This window comes from Lasioglossum baleicum, unplaced genomic scaffold (genome assembly GCF_051020765.1).
Source record: "Lasioglossum baleicum unplaced genomic scaffold, iyLasBale1 scaffold0531, whole genome shotgun sequence".
In the NCBI taxonomy this organism is placed as follows: domain Eukaryota; kingdom Metazoa; phylum Arthropoda; class Insecta; order Hymenoptera; family Halictidae; genus Lasioglossum; species Lasioglossum baleicum.
In genome coordinates, this window is record NW_027469591.1 from 21502 (window position 1) to 42529 (window position 21028).

General features: G+C 43.9%; 2 protein-coding genes and 2 non-coding genes across 4 annotated transcripts; all 4 read right to left on the bottom strand.

Moving 5' to 3' along the window:
• Window positions 1-8937: 8937 nt before the first annotated feature.
• On the bottom strand, window positions 8938-9092 carry LOC143220246 (5.8S ribosomal RNA). The gene has a single exon (XR_013011603.1). It is a non-coding gene; the product is annotated as a 5.8S ribosomal RNA (ribosomal RNA).
• A 2421-nt stretch (window positions 9093-11513) lies between these two features.
• On the bottom strand, window positions 11514-15810 carry LOC143220243 (uncharacterized). The gene is made up of 5 exons (XM_076445932.1): window positions 15713-15810; window positions 15440-15623; window positions 15257-15317; window positions 13731-15082; window positions 11514-13622 (listed from the first exon to the last, which is right to left on the bottom strand). Exons 1-5 carry the CDS (start codon window positions 15808-15810, stop codon window positions 11514-11516), a joined length of 3804 nt encoding a protein of 1267 aa, XP_076302047.1.
• An 18-nt stretch (window positions 15811-15828) lies between these two features.
• LOC143220244 (uncharacterized) lies at window positions 15829-16509 on the bottom strand. Its single transcript, XM_076445933.1, has one exon. The coding sequence runs from the start codon at window positions 16507-16509 to the stop codon at window positions 15829-15831; it is 681 nt and encodes a 226-aa protein (XP_076302048.1).
• A 1082-nt stretch (window positions 16510-17591) lies between these two features.
• Window positions 17592-19511, bottom strand: LOC143220248 (small subunit ribosomal RNA). Its single transcript, XR_013011605.1, has one exon. It is a non-coding gene; the product is annotated as a small subunit ribosomal RNA (ribosomal RNA).
• Between the last annotated feature and the right edge of the window lie 1517 nt (window positions 19512-21028).

The window sequence follows — 21028 nt, forward strand, 5'->3', positions numbered from 1 at the left end:
TTTCCCTGTCCTGGTGCAATAATATTCACAACGGAAGAATGTCCTTCTGCTACTGCAGCATTATTATCAACAAGTAATACTTCATCATTATTTATTTGATCTAAACTGATTGCATTTTTATTTTCCAATTCCATATTGTCAATCATTTCTTTCTCACCTACTGCATCATTATTGTCAACTATGAAATTAATTTCTTCGCTACCATAACTTGCATAATTTTGAAAATACTTTTCATCTACTTTAATAGCATATTTCACATACAATGGTGTTTTCACTAAATGTTGTAATGCTTTACAAATTACTCCTGGTCTGACTGATTCGAACATATAATCACTTTTATGATCTTTATGACGTTTTAATTTCAGTTGAATTGTTTGCATTTCCGTAAATTTTCGAGGCAATACTTCTAACATATTATTCACATCGATTTGAATATTAACAACACTACCTTTGAGGCCTAATTGTGGATTTAAAGCATATGGTTTCAGTGCGCGAATTTGCATAAAATTCAAAATCGGTGATACCATTCTTACCTCAAGATCAGTCAATTCTTTCACTGATTTTGGAACTGTGGGAAACTTGAGACCATTGCTTGTTGACAACTTATATACTTTGCCTCTATAAGCATAATTTTTACAAGTTCCACAAATAAAACCTGACGGAAAATTATTTATTTGAGATAATATTTCATCATTTGCTTTATCGATTCTCAATTCATTTAATTTTACAACGGCAGATTTAAAAAAAAGACCTTCACAACAGCAACATATGAACGAAGGCGTTTCCATACGACATTTGATAAATTGCCATTTCAATTTCGCAGTGGTATTGTCATCTTTTTGATTCAATAAACAGTTATATAAATTATCTCGAAACTTTAATACATCAATGTCTCTCTTTTCTTGTTGACATATTGTTTTTTTTAATGATTCTTGATATTTATATCTCAAGCTTTGTCTTAATTTTCGTATTCTTTGAACATTATTAAGTGTTTCTTTACATTTGTATTTTTATGTTTCCTCATTATTCTCATGTGGTTAATATTTTGTTGTAATTCATTTTTCTTATACACAAGATTCCTCCGCAACATCTTATTTCGTGAAATATTTTCAGCAAGTTCTCGGGACTTATATGCATCATTATGCCGTAGTATTTTATTTCGTGTAATATTTTCGGCAAGTTCTCGGGACTTATATGCATCATTATGCCGTAGTATTTTATTTCGTGCAATATTTTCGGCAAGTTCTCGGGACTTATATGCATCATTATGCCGTAGTATTTGATTTCGTGCAATATTTTCGGCAAGTTCTCGGGACTTATATGCATCATTATGCCGTAGTATTTTATTTCGTGCAATATTTTCGGCAAGTTCTCGGGACTTATATGCATCATTATGCCGTAGTATTTTATTTCTTGCAGAATTTTTGGCAAGTTCTCGGGACTTATATGCATCATTATGCCGTAGTATTTTATTTCTTGCAGAATTTTTGGCAATTTCTTTTGCAATGTAATTTATTCTTTGTCTCAATATCTTCATCCTACTTAGTGTTTTTCTATTTTCCAATTGTTTAAATTCTGGAATTTCTCGTTTACGTTTAATTCGATTTAAATTTGTTTCATTCTCTTTGTTACGATAATCGTCATTTTCTCTTGTTCGTTTATTTCGATGTAGCCTCATTTCATTTTCTTTTTTACGAAAATCGCCATTCAGTCGTTTCCGTTGCATTCGTTTGCGATTAGATTCAATGTATTTTTTTTTCTTCCAATCAATATTATCACGATATTTTTTTTTGTTTCGCATTCTATTTTTCTCATATTCATCATTTTTATTATATGTACTTTTAGACCGCAATTTTTGCACGGCCTGTCTTATTTGTGCATTCCGTTTTTCTTCTTTTTCGCTCTCAGTGACAACAATATTATTACGGGAGAGATAATCATTTTTTCGTTTTTTATTGATGGCTTTTCGTGATTGACGTTTTACCTTCATTTTCGTATTGTCGGAAAATTGTATACTATTTATTATTCAAAAGGTGTCGCCCCTGGCTGACAATTGTATTTTTTTCAAAAATGAGTGTCGCCCTTGGCTGACAATACAATATTTTATTTAGTACTTTGTGTCGCCTACGGCTGACAGTTGTATTTTATTCAAAAATGAGTGTCGCCCTTGGCTGACAATACAATATGTTTTATTTATTTAGTACTTTGTGTCGCCTACGGCTGACAATTGTATGTAATTTATTTAGTACTTTGTGTCGCCTACGGCTTACAATTGTATGTTATTTTTTAGTACTTTGTGTCGCCTACGGCTGACAATTGTATGTTATTTAGTACTTTGTGTCGCCTACGGCTGACAACTGTATGTTATTTATTAGTACTTTGTGTCGCCTACGGCTGACAATTGTATGTTATTTAGTACTTTGTGTCGCCTACGGCTGACAATTGTATGTTATTCAAAAATTTCTATTATACACAAATATATATAATAATATAAATGTATGTATATTATAGACAATATAAATGTATGTATATTATATATAATATAATCCTATGTCATTTTATATATATATATATATATATATATATATATACAAAAAGTAATAAGGAGTAATGTTTAACAAAAAAAAAAATTAAATTACAGTAACTTTCTTATGAATCTGGAAGTTAAAAATAATTTGTAAATAAACAGACAAAATTCTTACCTGTTTCAATATGAAAAGAAACTCGTAAGTTATATTCACCCTATACGAAGTGATCACCATGAGTGTCACAGTAGAAATGATAATGAAAATATTTACAGTGAATTCGTCACTCATCCACATCCACACTCAAATATATTTCGTCGTTTGTTTTCTTTAATTGGTTAGAATGTACCAGGTACAGTAGGTGAGACGAAGGTGAGACGTTCAGGGGCAAGGAAAGAAGTACTGCTACCATAAACGAGCGCGTGACACACACATATATATTATACTAGCTTTCCCCCGCCACGCGTTGCTATGGCACAGTATTTTTTAAAAGCATATACGTATTGAACGTGTTTGTGATAATCTATTTCGTTCAATTCCATTTCGATTTTCGCGTTGCTTTGTAGTTCTCTCTCTCACCCGCTCTTCTTGATCTCCTCTCTCTCTCTCTCTCTCTCTCTCTCTCTCTCTCTCTCTCTCTATCTATCTGTCTGTCTCTGTCTCCGTCTCGCTCTCTATGACTGTCTCTGTGTATCTCTCGCTCTCTCCCTCTCTCTCTCTCGCACTCACCTACGTAGAAAGCTGCGGTTTGAACCGTTAGACGCGGCGTTTCTTCGGGAAGATATTAGAGCAAACCGCACTCGAAAAAGTCCATTTGATCAAAAGGTATAAGCAGAAACGTGCCCAAAAGAGAGCGAAAAAGTTGACTTTTTTCACTAATGACGTCACAACTTTTGAACCAATAGACTTTTTTGAATGCGGTTTGTTCCTCATAATGTTCAAGCCCCAGGTTTCTACGTTGAGCCGTTCTCAAGTGACGCCGTTACAAACATACAGACAGACACGATTTTATTAAATATATACAAACATCCATTTTTATATACTTGCCTATAAACTAAAGAAGAATGGAATATTTAATCATTTAAAAACAAAAGAATAATATATTCATATCCACGGCCAGCAATTAACACAATTCGTATGGAAACGATATTTGTTAACGGTTGCAGCGCCATCTACCGCGGCGAGTTACAACAAATTGAATAGCGTAAAAACTTTCTCCAAGAAAAAAGACATATATGTGCCTAGTGTCATGTTGATCGGTCAAACAGTTTCGAAGTATATTAATCATATACAGGGTGTCTCAAAATTAGGTCCGGAGCCGAAAATGGGAGGTTCCTGAGATCATTTCAAGCGACATTTTCCTTTGAAAAAATGTCGTCCGCGGCTTCGTTAACGAGTTATTAACGAAAAACACGGACCAATCAGAGCGCGAGCTAGACGCGTGCAGCCCGGCGCGCCGGCAGCCGAGTGTCGGTGGCACGCCGCGATGTAACGAACAAAAGTTTCTCGATGATGTGAATCCTCACCAATTTCGATAAGCTTTGGATATGTTATCAATACCATGATTCTGAACAACATTTCCCTTCACAGTTTCTGTCGATCGGCTTTAGTTTACGACATTATTGTAAAAATTTGTAATTGTAAATCGATCGATGTACTATTTCCTATCCGATTTCGATAAGCTTTGGATATGTTGTCAATACCATGATTCTGAACAACATTTCCCTTTACAGTTTCTGTCGATCGGCTTTAGTTTACGATATTATTGTAAAAATTTGTAATTGTAAATCGATCGATGTACATACTATTTCCTCGCCGATGTCGATGAGCTTCATTTCAAAGGAAAAAGATATTTAAAACATCGAATTTATAACATATTTCAAAGTCATCGAAATCGGTGAGGACCCACATCATCGGCAACTTTACCCGTACGATAGAAGAAGCACAAACTTATTGAATTAAAAACTCACTTATTCAGCCGTAAATCCATTTGACTACCACATACAACCACCACACTTTTACATAATCTTCGAATCGGTGTTTTCGAGAATCATATGATTCTCGAAAAATCAATATCTCCTTGGGAACGATTTCATTTGTTTTAAACGACGCCTTCATCGAATACATTGTACGCTGGGAGAGCACAGTTTCGCGCGGCATCGCGAAGAGCATCGAACTCTTTCCGCGTCGGAGTAAGTAATTTCGTTCGATATCGATACGAGTTCTAAAAGTGTGCTACGAGTTCAACAATTATGTAAAAGTGTGGTGGTTGTATGTGGTAGTCAAATGGATTTACGGCTGAATAAGTGAGTTTTTGATTCAATAAGTTTGTGCTTCTTCTATCGTTCGGGTAAAGTTGCCGATGATGTGGGTCCTCACCGATTTCGATGACTTTGAAATATGTTATAAATTCGATGTTTTAAATATCTTTTTCCTTTGAAATGAAGCTCATCGACATCGGCGAGGAGATAGTATGTACATCGATCGATTTACAATTACAAATTTTTACAATAATATCGTAAACTAAAGCCGATCGACAAAAACCGTCAAGGGAAATGTTGTTCAGAATCATGGTCTTGACAACATATGCAAAGCTTATCGAAATCGGACAGGAAATAGTACATCGATTGATTTACAATTACAAATTTTTACAATAATATCGTAAACTAAAGCCGATCGGCAGAAACTGTAAAGGGAAATGTTGTTCAGAATCATGGTATTGACAACATATCCAAAAATTATCGAAATCGAATAGGAAATAGTACATCGATCGATTTACAATTACAAATTTTTACAATAATATCGTAAACTAAAGCCGATCGACAGAAACTGTAAAGGGAAATGTTGTTCAGAATTATGGTATTGACAACATATCCAAAGATTATCGAAATCGGATAGGAAATAGTACATCGATCGATTTACAATTACAAATTTTTACAATAATGTCGTAAACTAAAGCCGATCGACAGAAACTGTAAAGGGAAATGTTGTTCAGAATCATGGTATTGACAACATATCCAAAGCTTATCGAAATTGGCGAGGATTCACATCATCGAGAAACTTTTGTTCGTTACGACATCGCGGCGTGCCACCGACACTCGGCTGCCGGCGCGCCGGGCTGCACGCGTCTAGCTCGCGCTCTGATTGGTCCGTGTTTTTCGTTAATAACTCGTTAACGAAGCCGCGGACGACATTTTTTCAAAGGAAAATGTCGCTTGAAATGATCTCAGGAACCTCCCATTTTCGGCTCCGGACCTAATTTTGAGACACCCTGTATATAATTCACATGAATAACCCGCACACTTTTGAAGATTTATATCGTTATAAAAAAGTACTAACCTATGCCTGTCGAAAAGTTAGTGGTTCTGGAGATATTTCAATTTAAATACTGCTAAAACACCATGTAATTCCTCGATCGAAGTCCAGTGCCTACTCACTCCACTGCCGGCCAACGCTGCTCCGCGCCGCGCCGTAGAGCGGCGATGATTGATCTCGGCTCGGGTATATCGGTGTGAACACCACACATTGACTCGATTGAATCGAGTTCTCAAACTTCTTAAATTTAATGATCGGTTTATGGGACTTTTACTAGCTTATTCCTGGCGTTTCTCTGATTAAAATGATACCAAACACGATATAATTTCAACGTTATTTAGTGGTTTAATCGACGATGAAAGTTTCGAACGCAACGAAAAAGAGCGTATTGGAAAGAAAGAGATGCGAACCGGCGGCGGCTACTGTTCGCGTCTCTTTCTTTCCAATACGCTCTTCTTCGTTGCGTTCGAAACTTTCATCGTCGATTAAACCACTAAATATTGGCCAAATTATATCGTGTTTGGTATCATTTTAATCAGAGAAATGCCACGAACATGTTGGTGAAAGTTCCATAATGATATCATAGAAAATAAGAAAGCTGAGGTCTTGGTGTTTCATTGTGATGAGGCACGGGCCTTTAAACTGTGCCGGCGACGGCGACACGCGATCCTATTTCATTCTGTCCTTCTCTATGTTCGGCTCGTCGTTTGAAGTCTCGGCGCGGTAGACGCAGTCATAAAAATATAGCCTCCGTACTCTACCCAAGTCCGTCCAACACCCGGGTGTTGGGACTCCGATCGAAAAATTATGTAATTAGTTTTTCGCAAACGATACAACTCCTCATTATCCGGGTTTGCAGTATTGATCTTGGTTTTCTTCGATACTGTTAATTTAAATTGTCCCAAAATATATAAACCGCGCTCAATTTTGAAACTCTGCTCAGTGCTACATACAACATTTGTAAAGTTCGCCTTTCTGATTTTTTAAAATCCAAACATACTTTCTCGTATGTTTGTCCCTCACTTTTATGAATCGTAATCGCTTCAGCAGGAACCACTGGAAATTGACTACGTGTGATTTGATATTTTTCCTCACTCGACATATTTACTTGATTCGATATTTTTATTATTGGTGTTAAATTTTGATCAATATTTGCATTTTTCATATAATCACGATACCGAGTTCTTACTTCCACTCCTACTCTGGCCAATTGAAAATCTAACCGCAATATAGACGGAATTTTAGTATTTTCTTGAAAAGTAATAAATTTTAATATTCCGCATGTGTGCTCCATTAACCAATCCGTTTTCAACATCAATGTCATTAATATAATTATCATATAGTTTATATTAATTTTCAATTTAATCACAGTTAATAATTCCTTTTGAACTGATTGTGTTTTTAAAGATTGTAATATAAATTTTTTTGTACTTTCATCGATATTCTTCGAAAATGTATTCTCGGCAGTAGAGATGATTAACTCACTCTTGCATTGGGATATTTATCGATTATTGTAAGCGTAAAATTCGTCGTAAGGCACAAAAAAATTTTTTTAATAAAAATTTTTTTTTTAATTTCCAAAAAAAAATGGAAAAAAATTTTTTTTTGTAATTACGATTGTTTCTTCGATGGAAACTATCCGTTCTCTCATATAAATTGCATTGTTGAATGAACTTCTTTCGAAAAAAACTAAAAAAACTAAAAAACTACTTGACCAAAATGGACCAAAATCTAATCTGCTCTAAGTTACAGCGGGGCACATCGATTGCATCATTCATCATCCTGATCGCGTTGTTACTCTTTCTGAAAACGTTAACGAAAAATTTGATTACATAGAAACGGCCATACGCACGCACACACGCACACACACTCACACACACACACACACACACACACACACACACACACACATACGAACATTTTGCTGAAAATAGTCTAAAATGACTGCAATGACCTTGAAACGTGTAGATCTGCTAAAAAATCGATTTTCGATTTTCGGGGTCATTACAATAACTTCCCTATAAAATCGGGAAGTTAAAAAATAATACATATAACCCGGTGGGATTTCTTTTTCTCTCTACTTCTATATAATTAAACCAAAAACCACGGGAGTACAGAAACGTTGTGCACGAAACGATTTATCATCGATCAAACACAAAACCAAATTAGAGACACGAGAGAAAGAGAGTAAGATCTCAAGACGCACATAGGCCGTCATCAATACGATTCAACGCGAACGTGGCGATGAAATGGCAATCGCACAGATTAGCGAGGACACGTCGACGACGGGGAATAATTCCGACCCGATCAAGTACGACGTGCTCATCCCGCACATTGCTGCGCTTTGCTCCGCTGTTCATCGATCATCAAAGCGTTCGGTAGAACGAGAGATCTCTTTCGTCTCTTCCCTCGAAGACTCGAAAAGGAATGTGTTTGTCGAAATCGCCGGCAACGACGACCCTCCGCCGTATGGCAATTATAACGTAGAGTTAAGAAACTCATCCACGCACAGGCATATTCTCTCCCTGGGGCTTAACATTGCCACACCACACACACTCTGTGTGCCACACAGTATTCTTTCTTTCTTTTATAATTTGTGTGTCCATCTCTGTAGTCTCGCGAGACTCTGGTAAATATACCTCTTTCTTATACGCATCATTTCAGGCGACGTCGGGAGCGCGTTAAATGTTCATGAGTGAAAACGCTTCTTTCCGCATGGCGAATCGTTTCGCAGAGAAGGTGAGAGATTTGGAGATCCTCGTCGAAGCGGTGCCTTACAGGCGGTCGTATTTTCAATACGACTCACGTCACCGTAAAAACACTCACGCAAGTCCGAACGTAAGAAATACCAATCCCTACTTCGCCTCTCGTGGAAACTAGATATATATTTGTATGTGTTTATAAGACGCAATGCAAAAATTGGCATTTTTCACAGAACCGCGACAAACGCCGACGAAACGCCCATCATTCGCTCGTACGTAGCATCTTTGCAACCCGACTCCGAAACGCTCTTTGGCGCCCTCCGAAAATATATTTGGAGAGGTAAGCGACGGCGGGGACTTACAAGAGCTACGCAAGCAGTTTATGGTTACGTAAACGACCCTCAGCCAGGCGTGGTCCAGGAATTGTATCCGTGGACCGCAATGTGCGTTCGAAATGTCGATGTTCATGTGTCCTGCAGTTCACACGTTGACGCGCAATTAGCTGCGTTCTTCATCGACCCACGAGCCAAGTGATCCACCGTTCAGGGTAATCGTATATATTTTTGATTTATAAATCAATATATGTATATGTCTCTTGTTCTGCGGTTCGTAAGAACGCATTGTACCTGAACGCTCCAACCAGCGCGCGAAGGAGATTCATTCAGGCGTCGTTTTAAGGACGACACTATCGTCGTCCGTGGAAACGGAAAAAAAACCGTCAGATATGCAACACATATCTGACGGCCGGGCGAACAGTACATTGAAAAACCGTTAACGTGGAAAACGCGGAGAGGAATATATTTTCTCTGAAAACGACGGGGATCGTAGACAACCCGATACTGGATCCAGAGATGTAATATTCCTCTCCTCTTCACTTCCATTTCATTTGGAATGATGTGAGAACGGAGGACTTCACAGCCGGCTCTGGCAGCGGTCATTCGTCCCAAGCTCTCGTGATGCGCACTATTGGGCCACACGCACGGAGTAGGGTGTCAGACTCACGACTGCTTTATAAAAGCGAGCTTCACGAGCCGGTCCACTTCCCGTATAAAACACATTTCCATAAAATGTTGTGTGTGCTCGAGGCAACGATAAATTCCGATACAAGCGGACTCGCGAGCCGGCTCTGGCCGTAGGCGCGATCCCCGTTCTCGTCCCAAGCTCGTCTGCGCGCACTATTGGGCCACACAGAGAGTAGGGTGTCGTCGGGAATAATCGCGCATAGGCTTTATAGCGAGCGTCACGGCCAGTCCTCTCGGAACACCGTTTTTCGTCGGAACGATATTACCATATTTTTATTTTATTCGACAGATTAGCGGACTCACAGCCGGCTCTGGCAGCGGTCATTCGTCCCACGCTCTCGCGGTGCGCACTATTGGGCCACACGCACGGAGTAGGGTGTCAGACTCACGACTGCTTTAAAGGCGAGCATCACGAGCCGGTCCTTAGCGTCTCGTCTATCTTCACGATGTTCGCGAATGATAACACAAACGCGTGCAACCGCGCGTTTACCACGGGTTACCCTGAGATTTTGTTTGTCCTCTTCGAGACACCGTTTCGAACGGACGACTCCGGACATATACCTACAACACAGAGGCGAAGACCGAGGAAGCGAATCTCATCGACCGCTTACATCCCTGTTCGTGCGCTACCGGTAAGATATGTCCGTATATATAATTGTAGAGAGCCTCCGCGACGCAGAGAACACCACAGGCGTTATTACATACGGTATAACACAACACTCTTTGACACGAGGTATTTTTCCGAAGAGAACGACCACCCGGTGGCGGGTGAAAGAAAACATCGGTGTGTGATATCGCAACGACGGATATTTCTATATTCGTGTGTCGATCTGCATTCAGCGTCCGACGAGATATCGTACGTACCTGATCGTTCGAGTTTGCAAATGCGAACGTCGGTAATGTTGACGATTCCCGAAGACCCGAAGTACAGGCTCTTCAGCACTCACTCCCCAATACAAGTAAACGATACCACACAACACGATGCTCTCTCCACCTTCACGCAAGCACCGTATATTCTGGCCCGTCGTTCTCAATCCCATTGTCGAAAGAGACTCTGTGTGCCGTATATATATACGCCGTGTTAATGCACAACATGGTGTTTCTCTGGCGGGCTCTCTTGCGCCTTTTTGTCATTTCACCAACGGACGGGAGCATCGCGCCGCGTTTGAGTAACTATGTACTCTGTGTAAAACGCAAAAGCGCGACCTCCTCGCGCAAGCCGTTGGTGAGATGTTTTTCATGGGGAGTAGTCGTGTCGCTATTGACGCTCTTTATTCGCTACTCCCCTTTATATTTTCTTCATCGCATGAGACGATAACACAGGAGAGTGAAATTCTTTTTATATCAATATCCCTTGTTACTCTCCTGTCGTTCTTTTCTGTTTGTGACGAAGAGTGTTCACGATACCTTCGATTTTATCGGAACACTCTAAATATTTATTTGTTCGCCGGTTCAAGAGAGGAAGGAAATAATGTTTTGGACTGAGAAACGGGAGAACACCGTACTAATTAAACTCTCCACTAGTTTAACTTGGTTTATTAATTAATGAATTGGAGCACGGGCTCCTACGTACTCTTCGATAAATCGTAGACTTTCACTCGCTCGGCGCGACACTCTTCTTTCGCTTATCGTGTGATCAACGCGATGTTCCAAACGCTTCTGTACGGCGCGACAGCAACGGTGACTTCCAAAACGCTCGCATTGTTTGTCACCTTCGCAAGGCGTCTTCGTTAGCGCTGGCGGTAGTCGTTAGGATATTTAAAATAAGCCCATGCCGTATACATTTGAATACGGCGACGGGATCGAGCGCACCGGCTCAGCCGGAACATACCGCGCGCCTCGTATCCGTCAGGTACGATTGGTAACGCATGTTTATTCGGAACAAACGTAAGCGCAAATAAGAGAATGAGAAAAAAATTAGAATTAAAACTTATAATCTGTGGTTAAATTTACTCCGCCTCGTTCGACGCGATCGGTAAAGGGCAAATCTGGGCGATTGGTCTCGTCAAGGTGGAGGTAGCGGTTCGGACCGTCACCACGCGGACCTTGCTATCCTTTCCTGGACGGCAATCCACGACCCGCGCTAAGTCCCACTTGCACGGTGGTAAAAGATTATTTTTTAGTAAAACGATCCTCTCTACGCGGATATTGGGAGTCTCTTTCGTCCATTTGTGCCGTTGTTGGAGCGAATGCAGATAGTCGTGAGACCAAGCGCGCCAGAAATGCTCGTACATATGTCGAACGCGTTGGTAGCGAGCTAGCCGATTTTCGTTCGCATTTAGAACCGTTTCCTCGGGGACGGTTGTTAATGGGACGCCAATCAGAAAATGTCCTGGCGTTAACACGGTAAAATCATGCGGATCGTCCGTCAGGGGGGAAATTGGTCTCGAATTTAAACATGCTTCGACCTGACAGAGTAGTGTAGTGAATTCTTCTAAGGAGAGAGTGTGTTTGCCCACGACACGACGCAAGTGGTGCTTCATAGCCTTGACTTCGGCCTCCCAAAGTCCGCCGAAGTGAGGAGCCGCGGAAGGTATAAAATGCCACGTGGTTCCGTCGGTGGCGAGTCGAGATGCCAAGTTGGCGTCTTTCGTAATGGTACGGAACGCGCGGGTAAGTTCTCTGTCCGCTCCTTGAAAATTGGTTCCGTTGTCGCTGTACAGATCGCTCGGAATTCCGCGGCGCGATACAAATCGGTAGAGTGCGGCGAGAAACGCGGTAGTGGAACAATCACCCACTAGCTCCAGATGGATCGCCCGCGTGGATAGACATACAAACAGCGCAACGTAATTTTTTCTGGTATGCTGACCCCGGCCCGTGACGGGTAAGACGTTGTAAGGCCCGGCATAGTCGACGCCGGTATGGAAGAACGCTCTCGAAGGAGTGACTCTCGCGGAGGGAAGGTCACCCATAATTTGAGTCGAGGTACTTGCCCCCTGGCGTGTGCAAGCGACGCAACGATGGATTCGAAATCGTACCATATTTCTCGCGCCAATGACCCAGAACATTTGTCGTACGATTCGGAGTGTCAATTGCGGACCTCCGTGTAGGGCTCGAAGGTGCGCATGGTCGACAATCAGCTCAGCTATTCGACCATTGGGGAGTATGATGGGGTGTTTCTCATCGTACGGCAACATTGAGTGTCTTAGCCGCCCGCCAAGACGTACAATGTTGTGCTCGTCCAGAAAGGGGTGTAGCTGGAGCAACGGGCTCTTTAACGGGAGAGCGCGTCCTTGGCGGAGCGCTTGGATTTCAGTGGGAAAGGCTGAGCATTGGGCAATTCTGCACCAATGTAGTCGAGCCTCGCGGATCTCTACGGCCGTTAATCTCGTTAGATTTGTTTTCTCCGACGATCGTGTGGTTCTCGCGTTCTTTATAAATCGAAGGAGGTAGGCGGTAATTCGAAGAAGCTTCGGCCACGAGGAGAATTGCTCGGGCAATTCCATGGGTTTGGTCTCCGGTACCACGGTATGAATCACGCCCCCGCGACGTTCTGAGGTCACGGTAGCGTCGTGATTTGGGTCGGTTTCTCGATAATCCGTTCGTCGAGCAGGCCAGTGTAGCGGCGATCTTCCCAGCCATGGTGGCCCGTGCCACCAGATAGCGTGATCGCGAAGTTCGCTCGGGAGAATACCGCGGGACGCGCAATCAGCTGGGTTGGAGGCAGTAGGAACATGTCTCCATGAGGCCGACGGAAGGCGCGTCTGAATATCCGCGACGCGGTTGGCTACAAATGTGTTCCAGGTGGAAGGATGTTTATTCAGCCAATCGAGAACGACTGTAGAGTCAGTCCAGCAGTATATCGTCGCGTTGACGCACTGCAGAGTGGAAAGAATCGACTCCATGAGTTTTGACAGTAGAACTGCGGCGTTCAGCTCGAGACGTGGAATGCTTAGTGTTTTAAACGGGGCCACCTTCGATTTCGCGGCTATCAAGGTCATCTTGACGCTCGCGTCTGCCTGAATCACGCGGAGGTACACGACAGCTGCGAACGCTCGGTTCGACGCGTCGGAGAATCCGTGCAATTCATATGCGTCTGATGTAGACGTTACTCCGGTCTAACGGGGAATCCGGATTTCCTTCAGTGTTTGAAGTGACTGGCAATACGACTGCCATTTCTCGAAAAGATCGTCAGGAAGCCTTTCATCCCAATCGCGTTCGCGCACCCACAACTCTTCAATCAAGATTTTCGCCGTGATTATGATAGGGGTAGCCCATCCCAATGGGTCGAATAGCTTTGCGATGGATGACAACACGGTTCGTTTCGTTGAGCCAATGTCACCAGGAATATGGGTTCGGAAAAAGAATGTATCGGTCCGCGGGGACCACGCTACGCCAAGGATTTTCAAATTCGAATCGACTTCTAGAGGGTGGTCAAGCGGGAGTTCGTGATCCCTCTGAGGGCTCTCGTCGAAAAGGGCAGGATCGTTAGCTGCCCATTTGTGTAACTGAAACCCGCCGGCGAGGTGCAGATCCCGTATTTGACGACGCATCTCACGCGCGGTATCTATGTCGTCCGCCCCGAATAACACGTCATCTACGTAGATGTTTTGTTGCAAAATAGTTTTAGCAAGAGGAAACTTGTCGCCCTCGTCGTCGGCTAATTGGTTTAGTACTCGTATAGCCAAATAGGGAGCACACGCGGTACCGTAAGTGACGGTAGTTAACCGACAGGGCCTCACAACGTCACTACCGGGAGGACGCCAGAGTATGCGCTGATAATCGCAATCAAGAGGGTGCACGCGAATTTGGCGGAACATCTTGGCAATGTCCGCGGTCAGAACGAATTGGTGTTGTCTCCATCGCGTAATAATAGCGGACAAGTCGTTCTGTAATTTGGGACCGACGCGTAAATGCGTGTTAAGTGACGTCCCGTTCGATGTAGCGCACGACGCGTTAAATACGACTCGCAATTTCGTCGTGAGACTATCTTCCTTTATCACGGAGTGGTGAGGAAGGTATAATGCTGGAACGTTAGAGCGCTCGTTTAACGGAACGAACTCCATATGTCCGAGCTCTCGATACTCAGTTAAAAAATCGTGATACGATTGCGCGTGACCTGGGTCTCGCTCTAACCGCCGCTCGAGTAGAGTGTACTGACGCGCCGCAATTGCTAAGGAATCCCCGATCGGCGGGGAGTATGTTTTAAACGGAAGTCGCACCACGTACCGTCCGGTTTCGTCCCGTTGATGTGTCTCGCAAAAATGCTCTTCACATCGTTCCTCATCTTCGGTAAGATGCGGCCTCGTGACTATTTCCTCGGTTTCCCAAAACCGTTTGAGCAACTCGTCGTCTTCCGAACTAACCGTATGGATGGACGCGACGTTCGAATGCGTGGCTGACCCTACGTCGGTGGAGGGCCCGGAAAGTATCCAGCCGAATATCGTTAATTGGGCAGTCGGGCTGCCGAAAGGGCCTTGACGAAGGTCGTTAAGTAGAATCGCACCGTAAAGATCGGCACCAATAAGCAAATGGATCGGACTGTGGTCGAAGGGCTCGGGATCCGCGAGCTCCAGACCTTGTAAGTGCGGCCAAGACGTGACAGGGCGAGTTTTTGTTGCCGCGTACGAAGTTATTCGTTGAAACACGACGCGTTAATTGGGAGGGACGGTCCCTTCCCATGCACCGGTTCAATCCCGAGATTGAGGACTGATTTCGATTTGCCGCTATATATGTCGCCAAAACAATTGACGGTCAGACTTGTTTTTCGCCTCCGGGTGCGTAACGTCTGCGCGAGTGTTTCGGATATGAAGCTATATGTGGAACCTTGATCTAGTAAGGCCTTTGTTTGTATCGTTCGGCCTTCTACCGTGCGAAGGATGACACGCGCTGTCGCAAGAATAATCGATCGAGCGCGTGTTTGTGTTTGAAGTACCGTATGTACGGATGACGTCTCATGGTCGATTCTGCAATCGTTCGAATTCGATCTAGCGCTCTTGGAAGCGCTCGCTGTCGTAGGATTGGTGGGGGCACTCGCAGGAGTGCATGTTTTCGCCTGTTGGTTACGGCCCGCGTTTGAGGGGTCTGTATCGCGGTGTAACGAAGTATGATGCGCTTGACTGCATTTGTATCATCTCATTTGGCTGCGACACTCGCTCGGGAAGTGTCCTTTACGTAGGCAATTCATGCAACACTTCAATCGTTTTACAAGAGCGTATCGGCGTTGTAGATCGGCGCGGTTGTATTCGTCACAACGATAGAGAGGATGGGTCCCGGAACAATGTGGGCATTTAGTCGAACTCGCATTATTGGGCGGCGCGTTCGCTATATGCGTTTTCGCAACGTGCGCGTCGCATTGGATGGGCCGGCGGGGCCCTCGTCTAGACCTCGCCTTCGCTTGGCAATAAACGCGATGAATTGATCGAACGACGGCGGGTCGTATGACTCTCCTAATTGAAGCTGCCATTCTTGCCGCGTTCGTGGAGCCAGTTTTTTGCTTAGAGTGTGGACAAGCCAATCGTCCCACTTATCTACGGGACGGCCGAGATTTTTGAGGGCGTCGATTGACGAGTTCACCGTATTGCGCAACGCACGGAGTCCGTCTGCCGATTCGAATTTCATAACCGGTATGTCCGTAATCGCGTTTAAGTGAGTCGCTATAAGCAATCGCGTGTTCTCGTACTCATCGGTGAGTTTCTTCCACGCGTGGGAGAAATTAGCTTCCGCGATTCTAATGTTACTCACTAATTCGAGCGCTTCTCCCGTTAAGCTAATTTTAAGGTAATGCATGCGCTCAACGTTCGTTAACGTCGCGTTGGAGATCACAAGCGATTCGAACATATCGCGAAAATTCTCCCACGCAAGACGATTACCCGAGAATATCGGTACATCGATACGGGATAATTTTGTACTACGACCTGGGACGCCTGCAGAGTTGTCCTCGGAGTCGCTTTCTGCCCGGTTGGTGGAGGATGGATTGATCAGCGTGTGAAGGACCTCAGACATGTAGTCGGTGGTCGCTAGGTACACGTCCTCAGCATTGGAGAAGGCCTCCGTCTTGAAATAGTCCAACTATTTGTAGTCCGCGTCGGTCGCTTCCTGATGAAGTCGGGTGTCCAGCTGTTGACATTTGTCCCAAAGTTGGTCCAGCGCTCGCCTTCGGTTCGTGACTTTTGCAGCGGTATAATTTTGAAAGCCAACTTTCTTCAAGTTGGGCAAGGCGCGCTCGATTTGAGCGATCGTCCGCTCTTGCTCTACGATAACACGCATGAGGTCATCCATGTTTTGAACGGTCGCTAGGTTCGAGTTAACGGTTTCACGAGCGGTTTTGAATTCGCGAACCTTTCTTTCTCGCTGCTTTCACACGCGTGTGTCGCGAAAAGCACAGAAAACGCTTCGGCACCAATAGGGATGCTGAAGGTGCGAGAAAGTTCACCGTTCACCGCGCGGTGTTGAGATGAATGCTGTCTTTTGGGGCAATCGGAGAGGTCCGATTGCACTGCACTGTTCTTGTCACTGGTCCTTCCTCACTATTTTAACGAGATCCGGCTCGAAGGACCATAAAATGTTCACGATACCTTCGATTTTATCGGAACACTCTAAATATTTATTTGTTCGCCGGTTCAAGAGAGGAAGGAAATAATGTTTTGGACTGAGAAACGGGAGAACACCGTACTAATTAAACTCTCCACTAGTTTAACTTGGTTTATTAATTAATGAATTGGAGCACGGGCTCCTACGTACTCTTCGATAAATCGTAGACTTTCATTCGCTCGGCGCGACACTCTTCTTTCGCTTATCGTGTGATCAACGCGATGTTCCAAACGCTTCTGTACGGCGCGACAGCAACGGTGACTTCCAAAACGCTCGCATTGTTTGTCACCTTCGCAAGGCGTCTTCGTTAGCGCTGGCGGTAGTCGTTAGGATATTTAAAATAAGCCCATGCAGTATACATTTGAATACGGCGACGGGATCGAGCGCACCGGCTCAGCCGGAACAAAGAGTTTTCCTCTTGTCTCTGTTTTTATTATTTTTGTTTCTCAGCTTGCGTTCCCATTTCTTGGATCTTATGGACGATTTGTTTATTTTAATGATCCTTCCGCAGGTTCCCCTACGGAAACCTTGTTACGACTTTTACTTCCTCTAAATGATCAAGTTTGGTCATCTTCCCGGCAACATCGGCAATGCCGAAACATTGCCGCGTACTAGTCCGAAGACCTCACTAAATCATTCAATCGGTAGTAGCGACGGGCGGTGTGTACAAAGGGCAGGGACGTAATCAACGCGAGCTTATGACTCGCGCTTACTGGGAATTCCTCGTTCGTGGGGAATAATTGCAAGCCCCAATCCCTAGCACGAAGGAGGTTCAACGGGTTACCCGGGCCTTTTGGCCAGGGAAAACACGCTGATTCCTTCAGTGTAGCGCGCGTGCGGCCCAGAACATCTAAGGGCATCACAGACCTGTTATTGCTTAATCTCGTGCGGCTAGAAGCCGCCTGTCCCTCTAAGAAGATTTGTTTGTACGTTGGTAGTAAAAACCCACCGACAGAAGCCGGGGGCCTTCGAGATACCATAAGTTACGTCTATTTAGCAGGCTAGAGTCTCGTTCGTTATCGGAATTAACCAGACAAATCGCTCCACCAACTAAGAACGGCCATGCACCACCACCCACCGAATCAAGAAAGAGCTATCAATCTGTCAATCCTTCCGGTGTCCGGGCCTGGTGAGGTTTCCCGTGTTGAGTCAAATTAAGCCGCAGGCTCCACTCCTAGTGGTGCCCTTCCGTCAATTCCTTTAAGTTTCAGCTTTGCAACCATACTTCCCCCGGAACCCAAAAGCTTTGGTTTCCCGGAAGCTGCCCGCCGAGTCATCGTAGGAACTTCGGCGGATCGCTAGCTGGCATCGTTTATGGTTAGAACTAGGGCGGTATCTGATCGCCTTCGAACCTCTAACTTTCGTTCTTGATTAATGAAAACATTTTTGGCAAATGCTTTCGCTTCTGTCCGTCTTGCGACGATCCAAGAATTTCACCTCTAACGTCGCAATACGAATGCCCCCATCTGTCCCTATTAATCATTACGTCGGGGTTCCGAAAACCAACAAAATAGAACCGAGGTCCTATTCCATTATTCCATGCACACAGTATTCAGGCGAAGATAGCCTGCTTTGAGCACTCTAATTTGTTCAAAGTAAACGTACCGGCCCACCTCGACACTCAGTGAAGAGCACCGCGATGGGATATTAGTTGGACCGCCCCGTTAAGAGCAAGCCCACCGGTAGGACGTACCACATAATGCCAGTTAAACACCGCGAGCGGTGAACCGACACTGTGACACACAGATTCAACTACGAGCTTTTTAACCGCAACAACTTTAATATACGCTATTGGAGCTGGAATTACCGCGGCTGCTGGCACCAGACTTGCCCTCCAATATATCCTCGTTAAAGGATTTAAAGTGTACTCATTCCGATTACGGGGCCTCGGATGAGTCCCGTATCGTTATTTTTCGTCACTACCTCCCCGTGCCGGGAGTGGGTAATTTGCGCGCCTGCTGCCTTCCTTGGATGTGGTAGCCGTTTCTCAGGCTCGCTCTCCGGAATCGAACCCTGATTCCCCGTTACCCGTTACAACCATGGTAGGCGCAGAATCTACCATCGACAGTTGATAAGGCAGACATTTGAAAGATGCGTCGCCGGTGCTAGAAGACCATGCGATCAGCACAAAGTTATTCAGAGTCACCAAAGCATACGATGGACGAACGTTACCGCCCGCCACCGATTGGTTTTGATCTAATAAAAGCGTTCCTACCATCTCTGGTCGGAACTCTGTTTTGCATGTATTAGCTCTAGAATTACCACAGTTATCCAAGTAAATGTGGGTACGATCTAAGAAACCATAACTGATTTAATGAGCCATTCGCGGTTTCACCTTAATGCGGCATGTACTGAGACATGCATGGCTTAATCTTTGAGACAAGCATATGACTACTGGCAGGATCAACCAGGGAGCTTCAACAATTTTTTTGTCGTTTTTTCAATATATAATAAATATGTGTCTTTTCGTCGCCAGCTCTTTCAGAGACAGGTCGACGACACTCTCTTATAGTTTTGTATAAAAATTCCTTTTTACTCGTTCGAATTCTCAGAGAACCTTTCGAACGAGTTTATATCATATTCCTCCCTCTCTCTTCTCTTATAGTTTTGTATAAATTCATTTTTACTCGTTCGAATTCTCAGAGAACCTTTCGAACGAGTTTATATCATATTCCTCCCTCTCTCTTCTCTTATAGTTTTGTATAAATTCATTTTTCTCGTTCGAATTCTCAGAGAACCTTTCGAACGAGTTCATGTCATATTCCTCTCTCCTCTCTCATATTGCCACCTTCCTTCTTTTTCCTTTCCTTCTTAACCTCGAACAAATTCATTTGCGAGATATTCCTGAGTTCCCGGTTTATATTTTTCTCATAACATCACAAATCATAAAGTGCATGAAATTCATTTTTAATATTTCGCTTTTGCGTTTCTCTCGAGAACAAATTCTTTTCAATATATCTCCTTTGTGTTCTCAGGTTGAGCTAACATCAGTAGCACGAGTATCCCACGTAGCACGTAACCACGGGCGCTGGACAATCGACACAAGTGCCGAGGAAGCGCGGACAGGACGCATGCTGGACTGTGGGTGTAACAATGCCCCTCCGAAAGCCAACCTCATTTTATATTTACTTTACGTTTCTCTGCAAACATTTAGTTTGACTTCTGTCTAGTTTTAGTTTCTCTCAAACATCTTTCCATAACTATCTCAAACTTTTAGCTTGGATAGAAGAGTTGATGCTCAGTTAGTACGAGTATACACATCAGTGCATACAAGTCACCAACCTCCTCGATGGGAGGCTCGCCACATAAGGGCCATTCGGTCTTAGACACCGACCCGTGGCAATGCTGTGTAGAGAAAAGTTCTAAACAAAGTACGGAACGAAACAGTCGAGACCGAAGTCTCGAGGCGCCGTGAACTGCTTCTCGACCGAGATCGTAGAATAGCCCCAAGCGCGCGCTGAACCGCCCGACTCGCCGAACCGTCGAGTCTCTTAAGGATACCGAAAGGCCGGCAAGGACGCCGGCGCCGCGCGGTGAATAGCACGCGCGCTTATGGGCGCAAACCGCCTCGGCAACAGCCCATCCGGCGGGGCTGTTGGGACTTAGAACAATTTTTGCATGAAAATTTTTTTTGTACAACACAATAAATATTTATATTTCCAGGATATTTAACACAAAATATTCAACTTTTCATATACTATCTCGGCACTTTGAACATTTTTCAAGTCCAACCGCCAAGAGTAAACTTATCTTTCTATCGTATCTAGACCATTATAAATATTAGATCATTGTATAATAAAGCATTTTAACAATAAATATCAAGTATCAAAGCTCCAGGATGAATATTTATCGAATAAACTCAAAATAATGTTCCGGGCGCATTGCGTGCAACTCCGACCGAAGCGAAATTTTTCTAAGTCCAACCGCCAAG

Bases quoted from the DNA above. Each gene is read 5' to 3' on its own strand.
- LOC143220243 (XM_076445932.1), bottom strand. From the start codon at position 15,810: ATGCGAGTTCGACTAAATGCCCACATTGTTCCGGGACCCATCCTCTCT. The intron at 15,318-15,439 runs GTACTTCAAACA...TTCCACATATAG, and splicing joins AGACGTCATCCGTACATACG to CTTCATATCCGAAACACTCG. The intron at 13,623-13,730 runs GTGCGCGAACGC...ATTCCCCGTTAG, and splicing joins TCTTGATTGAAGAGTTGTGG to ACCGGAGTAACGTCTACATC.
- LOC143220244 (XM_076445933.1), bottom strand. From the start codon at position 16,509: ATGTCTGAGGTCCTTCACACGCTGATCAATCCATCCTCCACCAACCGG.